At 35.0% G+C, this 11,208-nt stretch overlaps 1 protein-coding gene and 1 pseudogene across 2 annotated transcripts; both read right to left on the reverse strand.

Annotated features, from left to right (window-relative positions):
• Positions 1-5,014: 5,014 nt before the first annotated feature.
• LOC124461425 lies at positions 5,015-8,140 on the reverse strand (annotated as a pseudogene).
• A 2,016-nt stretch (positions 8,141-10,156) lies between these two features.
• On the reverse strand, positions 10,157-10,794 carry LOC124461424. Of its 2 annotated transcripts, none has more exons than XM_047012943.1 (2): positions 10,457-10,794; positions 10,157-10,402 (listed from the first exon to the last, which is right to left on the reverse strand). In XM_047012943.1, exons 1-2 carry the CDS (start codon positions 10,755-10,757, stop codon positions 10,194-10,196), a joined length of 510 nt encoding a protein of 169 aa, XP_046868899.1. In that variant the 5' UTR covers positions 10,758-10,794; the 3' UTR covers positions 10,157-10,193. The 2 variants fall into 2 exon arrangements, with proteins under 2 accessions (XP_046868899.1, XP_046868900.1); XM_047012944.1 differs by having other exon boundaries at positions 10,157-10,409.
• Between the last annotated feature and the right edge of the window lie 414 nt (positions 10,795-11,208).

Consider the following 11,208-nt stretch of genomic DNA (forward strand, 5'->3'; position numbering starts at 1 on the left):
CAGCAATTAGAGAGGTTTTAGTGGGATTTCAAAGAAAGGAGAGAAAGACCCGAAAGAGTCTAAGCATTTTTATTTGATTTGTCAAGGTTGTATTATTGTAGTTGCCCCTTTTTATTCTGTTGCTTAGTTTTATTTATAGTTAGATATAAATCACGTAGGGGTCACTATGCTACAAATGTAATCATAGCTAGCATTTTAAAGAGGACATTTATAAAATGTCCTAGATTCTCAGAAAAAGTAGATAAAATACATAAACATTTTGAATAAATGAAAACTATGAAATGGCAAATCTATTTTGCATCGTAATTAGAATTGCTCTTACCTAGATAATATATGAGATTATTCAGATTTGTTTGGGGAGATTTCATAAAAGAATTCAAATATTTGTATGAGACGTGTGATAATACGTTTCTGTTTTTCAAAAAAGCCTAGTTAAAATCTAGGTGGGTTATCTTCTATCTAGTCCTAATCTTTTTTACTTAACAGTAGAAACAAAAGACAATTTCAATTAACTTTTGTTTCTTTGCACACTGTTACTTTAGAATTTTGTGAATTTCTCAAGTATTCTAGTTTCTATTCAACGACATTGATTGCATATCATCTACTGCCACCTCCTGCCCCATCACTTGATTTAATAATTTAGGAAAGCAACCCCAAAAGGAACCACCCTAAAGTCATCTATCTGTCCATCAGTGTTGCCTTTAACTAAAATCTAAATAAATAAATGCCCATTCACTGATACCTACAGAGCATCCATGATGGTGAGTGAAGTCCTTTGCCTTTGCTGGTGCACCTTTGGGCATGCCAGGCATTTCATGCGTTTACTTTAATAATGCGCATAAATTGTTAGACTTTTGACTGCTTCATTCCTTGCCCCCAGCTCCAGCTCTAGCTCCATCTAGCCAACATTCTCCCCAATTTGTATGTATGTTGCGCATGCCTTCATTTCATTAGCTTTTGTTTGACTTGTCGATTCTTCTTCTCCATGCCCTGTCTGACGTGTCTAGTCGTCTATTGTTTTTTCTTTTTTTGCTCCTTTCCTCTTTTTATTTGTGGCTCTAGACTGACCCCTAGCATATTTTTGCAAGCATTTAATCTTTAATTTGCCACTACATTCTGCCCCCTCTACCAAAAAACCTGTCTGTCTATCCAACTGTCGGATGTCTTGCCCTCTTCTCCATCTTTATTTACCCACACCCAAGTTGGTCCCCAAAATTTATTTGTGTTCAGCTTAGCTTTGCTTTTAAGGGGAGATTTCGCATTAAATTAAATACTTAGTCCGCTTTCTGCCTGGGAAGCTAAGAGTAAAAATTATGCCAACATTTAAGTGTTTAATTCCGTTGGAGACTGTTCTCCATATATTTGTTTGTCTGTGTGAGGGGATGTCCCCTTTTCTGATATTTATTAGTTGACTTTAATAGTTAAAATGACATAATAATGGAAGCGAAGCCTGTAAAACTTTAAAAATTGTTATTCGTTACTTTATTTTATATGAATTTTTTTTAATTTTGAGACGTATAAATATCGCAAGGAACATAATTACTGCGAAAGGTTGCTTATCTATAAAAGGGCCGTACTCCTTTGTATAAATATAATTTTTATTAGAGTTAACGATACTTAAATTAAGTGAGAACGGAAAATTTATTCATTAGAAATTTTCATTATTTTGGTTTTGATTTCACAGCCATCTTAAATTTGTATCCTTAAACTCCTATGCCAATCATTTTCATGCCTCTGACATCATCTGTTGCACAGTCTCTTTGCTTCTCCTACTGCCAATTCATTTCCTGTTTCAACCATTTGAAAAAATATTTCACAATAAATTAAATTTCATTTACTCTTTGCCCACACTCACACACACACACACACACACACACACAAGAAGCCAAAAAAAATTTAAATTAGGTCAAATATGCATTTAATTTCGCACGAATGAAATGAATTTGGTCTGTGGGCCAAGAGTTGGCAGAGTGGCAAGAGCCTACAGCTGTCAAATACATAAAATACAAATACAAAAAAGTGTTGCAGATGGAAGCCAAGTGCTCTCCCTTCCGGTGTCCTCCTTCTCCTTCTTGATGCCCCTCTTGAAGTTCTTGTGAACACGTCTGAATGGTAGGCCACCTTTGCGTATACTCAACTTATTTGGCTCCATTAAAATCTTGCAAATAAATATTTAATGCGTGAACAACAACCAACTCTGACTCCAACCTTCAACTCAGACACAGAGATGGAGCAACAGCCCGGCACAGGGCCAATGATTTATGACCTTCAGTTGCCTCAATGGTTTTGGCTTCTGGTATGGGTCGCCCCGGTTCTCTCTCCCTTTCTTTCAGTTCTCTTGCTGTCTCTGGCTAATGGCTCATAATTGATTTTATGCCTATTGTTGGGCATTTTGCCTTTCTAATGGCGCGTTGGTAATGCAGACGCATTGCAGCTAAGGAAAAGCAATGAGCAAATGGGGGTAGAGTACATTAAAAACTTATAATTTTTGTTATTGGTGGTGTGCATAAATTAATTTTATTACCTCAAATGATGTTAGAGTTTAATGATGCAATAAGCTTACCAATATTATGAACAAAATGAAGTCAGTAACTAGAACTTTTATGGAAACAGTTTCTTCCTGTTGGTTACAATTGGTTTCAATGGTCAATAAACTCTGAAAATAGGTTAGCTACAGTTGATCCTAAGTTGTTATAAGATAATACTTGTCTTTAGTTTGGAAATATTTTCTTAATAAATAAAATTCCAAATTTTTTTATGTTAGAGTATACTAAATCCCCTAATCTTTGCTTTCAGTGATATTGAAGTGGTTAGTCATTGAATAAAACATTTATTGGAGTTTGAGGTGGTCAAATGGTTAAGTAATATAGAAGATTCATCCAATATATGTAGACTCAAAATTCGTTCCTTTTGCTAGCCGTTGAATTGGTCTGTGGATAATCTCTTTACTTTCACACACTCAATAATATGATAAGAAGAATAATTTCAATAATCTGCAAAATTCAATATAGACTCTCCACGAAAATTATTAGTAAGAAGAAAAGATTCATTCGACAACTGGAGAAAATCGGCGAAGCTACTTTTAAAATTTAATGGCTTTGTCCTTTTTTTAATTGTCTTAAGTGGACCTTCTTCACTTTCACAAATAAAGTGTCTTCATAAAATTCGTTATAGATATGGTTGTTTTGCTAAAATCAAAATACTTTCTTTGCGTAGTGAACATTTTCTGTTTCATATTTGGATAGAGACGGTCTATTATACACTCTCTTCCTTATTCATAATATGAAAACAAACAGTGATGACTTAATGTCTGCTACATAAACGATGCCATGCCCAGATTTCTGCAAAGGCTGCTAAGACTAGTCCTATCTCTGGTCAGGATATTCATCTTATTTACTTAACATTCTATTTAAGGATCCAGCAGGAGGAGTCTGTGATGTCTGGACACTCCCGAAATATCGATATTTCTAAAAATCTTTTTACTGTTATTGTTTGTCGCTACCCCAAAAATAGTGAAACTTCGAATGTTTTCAAGCATCCTCCAACTGATAAATGCTCCTCGAAAATTATTGAATTACCGGGAAATATTTTCTAGATCCCTTGATGTTCGAAACCTAAAATCTCTAACAATAAGACGTTGGTGACTTTTTAGTTATTCTCTTTATTTTTCCACTTTGAATGAATTGATAGTTTTCTTTAAATCATTGTTTAGGTGTCTTGTCTAAGAACCCTCAATCAATAAAACTTTGCTAAAGTAAATACTCTCAATCGATAAAATTCTACTTTAAGCTGAATCTACTCACCTATTTTTAAAGTCTTAAATTTTTAAGCATTAAACTTGGTTTAAAAAAAAAACGAAGGAGAGTCCCTTTGCCTTCTCCACCCTCGTCACCAGACCATAAATTTTAATTTATCTTAATTCTGGGAAGCCCAACCTTATATTACCTATTTAATTGGTCAGCCAACTCCCACAGCTTCAACCTCTCAAACCGAATTCTCTACACCTGATCCCTCTCTTGCGGCTCCTCCGCCTACCATTACCATCGTATACTAATACCACAAGTTGCTCATTAACCATAAAAATAGTCACATCCATAGAAAGAGAAAGAGAGAAAGAAGCAGCGACCAGTGGCAATAAATGCCCGAAAAACACATAATCAGTCATAAAAGTACCCCCAACTCTCCGCTCCAGTGCCATTTCACCCACATACTAGAAGACCATAAAGACCATGCAACGTGAGCAGCAAGTTAAATAGGTGACGGATGGAGAGCGAGTGGGGTCTGAGGTGAGACGAATGTCACATGACACAAACAAGACAACACAATAAAATAGAAAGAAGTCAAATGGGGAAAATGTTGACAACTTTATGTTTGCTAATTAAGCTCATACGCATATGTTTGTATATATAGTGGCGGAGCCGGCAAAGTAGGCAACACTTTAAGCATAAACTTTAATCACAAAAAAATAGATTCTAATTAGCAGTAAATTGAGCGCCTTTTTTGCCTCGAGGTCATAAATAAAGTGTAAAGTAGAAGAAAAGGCAAGAGAAAATGCAAATCCCTTTCCCAGACGAAACATAGCATAATAATCCAAGCAGATTTTGGCTGAAAAGCTCATCATGATGGAGGAAAACAAAAAAAAAGAAACATAAACTTATTGCAGCCTCCGGACTGCAAATGCATGTCAAAAATTGGAAATGATGCCAGCGACTAGACGGGCAAAAGAGAGCACTCGCACATAAAATACTGACAATACTCACGGTTCCTGCAGAAGTCGAAACTCAGCTGTGTAGTTTTCAATTATTTCAAACTCTTGACTTAATGGTCGTCGCTCAGATTGGCAGCAACAGACGTCTCGAAGTTGGATATAAGAAAACGCATTACTTGCAACTCGATGGGCAAAAAGGAAGTCTTTCCAACTGAAATTATGCGTTTGCACAAGGAATAAAATAATATATATATAAAGTGCATATTTGAAAACATTTTCAAGTCAATATTTAATACTCTCTAAACTTCATTTAAAAGTCAAAATGATATTTATCCAAGTTCTTCCAATCGTCAATATCGCGTTCATGTAATCCTCATCTTCTTCCTGCTCAGTATCCACGTATATCATATCATCCGCTTTCCCGTCACCATCAATTCTATTATCAATCTGATTGTTAACCTCTCGTTTTACGCGTTTCCGTTTGTATTTCTTTACACGACAAACTTCAATGCATTCTTCCTTAGTATAGAAACGATTCGGATTTCCGCCACATCGCCGTAATGATAGTAAATGCATCGATTTGTCATGTAATCATAACCCCAGACCTTAACCCAATCCGTACAAGGACCTGGATCGGCTACATACATGCATCGAGCTAAAATTAATAAATAGGGGAAAAGAAATTGGTTAATAGTGCTACTAATATTCAACTGAAGCTGCGAACGATTTTTGAAATAACTTCCTTATTTAGTAGCTTACATAAAATTTAATTCATCAGTTTTGAAGTACTTAAATCAAAAGTAAATACTTACGTTGTCTAAAGACAAATCCTCTGCAATTGCAAATAATGGAAAACAAAGCAGAAGTAAGAAATTTAGAGTTACTCTTATCATAATTATAAACAATTATTTTTTTGATTGATTTTGAACTCTCAGTTTACTATCTCTCTCTATTTTGAGGTAAGGCAAACTGAATGAGAAATTCATGATGCTAGTGGGAAAATTCGTAGAGATAAGTCAAGGCAAAGCTATGCTAGCAATGCCGCAATTCCCAGCTTCCATATCGGAGTGACGGCTTCTCTATCTCACTTACTCGCCCTGCAGTTATGTCTCTCTTTCTCGTTCACACTTTTAAGTATGTGGGCAGAGGAACTTACAACTCGCAGAGTACTTCATCATTTTATTGCCAAGAGAGAGAAAAAGACTTGAGAAAAAGAACTTCTGTTATTTTTTTCTTTTTTCTTGCCGTATTTGACTAACGATTTGATGACGTTGATGGGCTTTGAAATGCAACAGAAGAGAACAAAAGTGCAGCCATTCATTTGGTTTCCTTTTCTAAAGCGGAAGCGGAAATGAAAAAACCATAAAGTATATTTATATAAGCCATACATATAACATTTGCCTTCTTGAACTTAACTTCATGTTTTGCCTTATCGCGCTTTAAGAGAGATTGAGGGGAAACAAATGATGAAAAATCGATTTAATTTCATTTGTAAAGCGATTTCACTTAAAATGTGATTACGCAAATTTTCAATTTGAAAACGATAACGTAAATTGCTTGCCGAAAAATTGGTTGGTCGGCGGAACGAGGGTAACCTAAGCTCTCCCAAGACACGGCGAAAAGGAAGCCATTTGAAAATTGTTCCACAGGAGCCAACACAAGAAATTGGAGTGAGAAAAATAAAGGAGGAAGACGTAGAGATAAGCCCACATTGGGCTTTTTGTCTCGCGGGTATTAACTGTCTCTATATAATTTTTTATTATGTGTCAGACGAAGGAGTTTTTCGTATAAGTACAACGATGTTTGCCAAGATGTTATCGAAATGGCTTTTAAATGAATTTTAATGTGGCAAAGGCAACAAGTAAATAATTTGGCATAACAAGATGCGCGATATAGATAATGTGGTTCTGATAGTATTGCTCACATTTATGAGAACTGCCAAGCAACAAAAGATGAAACTGTTTAAGCTCATTTAATGGCACTTATTTCGATTTCGAAAAAGAATCCTCTATTCGTCATTCGTACGGTTCAAAATTGTTTGTTTTTAAAACATAGAGAAAGGAAAAGAAAGTAAGAATTATGCGAAACTAGAGAATTTTACAGCACAACGAATTGTTTAATGTTTTGCTTTGTTTAAACATATGACATTTTGTACTTATTCAAAAACGCAGGTTGCCCTCTTTATACTCTTTATAGAGAATGGCTGTAAGTTTTTCAATATTAAACATCAAAGTTCGTTTCTTAACACAGATTCTAGAATAGTTATAATGAGGGGCTTGATATTTTCCTATAATTTGTAGCCAGTCAATAGCTTAATCAGGTGAGCAGTATCTAAATTATAAAGATTGCTCCAAAATACAATGAATCTTAAGAGAACTCTTTGCCCATGGTATACAAAGGGTGCAAGTCGCAAATCTATAACTTCTAAACTTCTTTGTTTCGACTGGAATTCGTAAATGAAATATTCAAATGAGATATTTCTATAGCAGTTGAAATGACTAAATGAATGGATTTTGTGTTAAATGAGGATAATTTCACCTTTAAAAACTGCATTTGATTAGAACATCTAAAACCATGAACAACTAAATATTTTTGCTGTTATATGAATAGAATAAATAGACTTTTATTTAGAAAGATTTTGATATAGTCAACAATACAGTAAAAAAAAAAAAATGGTGAAACCAATACATGTACTTCTTCTTTTAAAAGTTTATACTTTCTCTTAAATTACTAAATTTCAATTCAAAATAAGTGAATTTTTAAAAAACTCGTCTTCGGCTATGCCAAAAATCACATGATGTTACACATTTTTGACCTTTAAATCTTGTTGTCTTCCATTGGAAAGAAATTTGCAAGGAGTTTTTAATTCAAAATTATTTTCAAAAGTGTAATTGAAATGAAAAAGCATGTACACAGGTTTAAAGATATGTTTCCACTTTGACTATGTCAAAATGATAGAAATTTTGGTTCTTAAAACCTTTAATATTGTACACCAAAAATCAACTGGCAAACAACTGAAGTGAGCAAAAACCAAAACTGTTAACACAGTAACCACTGAGTAACATTCCCCATACACCCATCTCCCTTGTGAACTACTCATACACCTGCACTTAATTAAGTTTCAATATAACTCGATGTCCGTTGCTGTGCTATGCTCCAATACCATTCGCGTAATTTTATCGAATGTCCACCACAGCAAAGCTTAGTGACAACCACCACAGTGGTTGGTTCGCCCCCATCCCACACTGACAGGAAAGAGCAACGACAACTTGTCGACCCACTGTAACTAAATTTTGTCAGTCGTTGATTTCAGTTCGTTGATTATGGTTTTAGTCTGCAAATTGTGGACAAAATTTTAAAATTTCGTACAGTCGTGCCGAGGAATTTCGATGTTTGGCCGGAAATGTACCTTGAACCCTCATCAACGACCATTACGGATTGTCAAAGTTCAGCGGTGTCACGCGGAGGCTTTTCGAGCTGGTGTTTGTTATTCGGGTAGCTAGATTTAACCGTGCGCAAAGTGTCAAAATGTTTAACATATGCCCACAGGGGAGAACATGGCCTATTCCATGTAACTCATGTACATACATACATATAGTTTCGAGTAGTTTCATTGGGCTCTTGTTTCCCAAAATTTGTTGCACTGACAGCGTTGATAACAATGACAATAACAAGCGGCTTAACTGAGTCTGGGGACTGGTTGCCTATATTCGTGATTAGATAGCTGCTCCCTGAGCTGCGTTATATGCGAGGAACGACTGGTGACCTCTGGGCCTGTAAAACAGGCAATGATTTAACACAAACATCGAACACTTTGAATCCTTGGATTCATCAAATCTATCGCCGAGTTTTAAATATTTTCTATATATATATTTTAAAGGCCTTTTTTACCAATACGATTCCCGTATAAATTTACAGGTTTAACATGTTTTCTTTTATAATTTATATCTGAAACGTTTTTAAGCTAAAAATTCGACAACTTTTACTTTCCAATAAATTAAATTGTATTATCGATAACAACAAAACTATAATCTATGAATTAAAGTTACTGCAAATTCTTTAACGGGAATCCTTTTAGATTTATTTCCACTTTACTTGCCACTTTGTATTTCGATGATATCGTTTTCCCATCCTCCCATTTAAGGTTAATTAGCTCACAATTTCAGCTAAAGAATTTGCAACTTCCACCAGACTAGTTAAAATTTTTCATTAGCTTTCGTTCTTTCGGTGGGTGTTTCCCACTTTACACTAATGCCCGAAGACTCTTTGTGGGAAAATTCTTAAAATTACATAAAATTTGATCACCCATTTCGGGCCACACCCTTCTTAATGTTCAACTTAATTTAAACGAACGAGTTAACAAGCAACAAAAATTTGATTTATCGCTGGGCAAAAGGAAACTTTTTCCTTTCTTGATGAGCTTGAGGAAAAGTTTGAACATTTTCCAGGCGTCTGCTGCAATTCCCGTTTCATGCTTTCTTTCTCTCCATTTTCAGCACTTTCCTGTTTCCTCTTTCTTTCGTTGGCTGCGTGTGTTATGCAAAAATCGCCCACTAAACTTTAACGGCCTGACATTCAGGAGGCGCCTGCATGTCCGCCATTTGGGCGCCCAAAAAACAAAGGTTTGCTGCTGCTCTTGGCGGCTTTAATTTGCCTTGCGTGTTTTAAGTACAGAAAATGTTTTCAAAATTGTTTTTGTATATTTCTTTGTTTGTTGGGTTTTAATGTGAAGTTTTATGGCTCCACGTGCTAACAATTTGGCCATTTCATTTTGGTTCTCTATATGCTTTTGGGGTTGGTCAGTTTTTCACATGATTTGAAGCATGGCGTTTTATTTTGCATTGCCTTGTTAAACGTTTTGCTTGGAAAGCCTTTTGTCTAGACAAACACTTGAACACGCGCAGAGAAACAAAATAGTTTTAAGTGCAGCCGAAAAGTATGCAACAAATAATTATAGTGAAATTGTAAGGGAACTAGAGAACTAGAAAAGTTGTTGACAATCCACTCCAGAACAAAAGAAAAATATATGGCTGTCAGTAATAATAGTCACAGAATTTAAAACTTTGAGCAATTTTTGAAAGACATTACATCATGAATCCACTTTAATTTCCATTACAAAGCAAATCAAGCTATAGGAAATAGAAAAAAAAGGCAATCCAACTGAATATTACATGTAAGCATATCAATATGCAAACGAGCTTTATCCCAGGCCTTTGCCACACTAAGTGAATGTGAAGACACGAATTGAAACAGGCAGCTGAAGCTCAGGATACAAGTGGCTAAACGTGACGAGCATACATTACAGAAAAAAAAATTCCAACTCCTTGCCATCAAGACTGTCCGCATAAATTGTATAACATGCCACACAAAAAAAAAATGCTACGAACAGCAAAATGTAAATTGATAGACGACAAAAAAAAAAAAAAAATTATTCAATCAACAAATTACTAGTTTTTAGTATTGTTTATTAGATTTCTTTCACTAACTACCACATACTCATTACAATTAACGAACAAAGTAAAATTAGTTCTTTGATAGCATCCGGATAGTCGGATCCATCACATGGACAATATCTGTATTGAGATAAAACCTTTCCTGTACATTTATTACAAGTAAAATTATTTCTTATCTTATGATGAATAAAGGTGCAGCCCAGCTGTGGTGTCCAAAAGCAACAAAATGTGGAAACGCGATCTAAAATCTATATTATTTATATATCACAGATGACCACAAATTAAATCACATTACCTTTGAAATTGAATTCCGGCGGTAGGCATTCACGCAAATGGGCAGTCTCATTGCCAAGGCCATCCGCAATGGAAACCAGACTAAAGTCATTGGACTCATATTCGCCACATCGATAACCAGTGAGCTTAACCTTGCACTTTCTGTTGACGTACCCACAATCGCCGCATTCCAAAGCGTTCAAATTTGGTGGCACAACTTTCTCAATTGTCTGAAGAATTATGGGTTTGGAATGAGATTTATGCATTAGTGTAAATTGCACGAGCTCAGAGCTAATCAAAAGCAACTGAATTACTAAATTCATTTTTAAGATACATATTTTTTTTTTTTTTGTTGCTTTGTTAAGCCAACTTGTTTGACAAAATACAAATGTATACCAAATATTAAGGCAAAAGTTTCTATTCTCTTAATTAAATTTTAAAGTATGTATCAACACTTTCGCAAGTATTTTATTTTATTCTTATTTTTGCATTGTTTTGTTTTCAGATAATGACAAGCGACTGTCAACATGTGGCCGCCTTTTTTTTCGCACCACAAATTGCCCATGTTAAAAAAAAGAAGGAAAATGAAAAGTCTGCGCTTAAAGTTATGTGGTAAACCTCGAAATACCCTAGGCCAGATTGGGTAATTTCGTACAATTTAATATTTGAAATATTTTTGAACGTGATAATCCCAACAAATCTTTGCTAAACGAAACTTTAAATGAACTTTCAATATTCATGGTAAGTAGAATAAAAGTCACCTTAAGGACTAGT

The sequence above is a fragment of the Drosophila willistoni genome, unplaced genomic scaffold (assembly GCF_018902025.1).
Source record: "Drosophila willistoni isolate 14030-0811.24 unplaced genomic scaffold, UCI_dwil_1.1 Seg481, whole genome shotgun sequence".
NCBI lineage: Eukaryota > Metazoa > Arthropoda > Insecta > Diptera > Drosophilidae > Drosophila > Drosophila willistoni.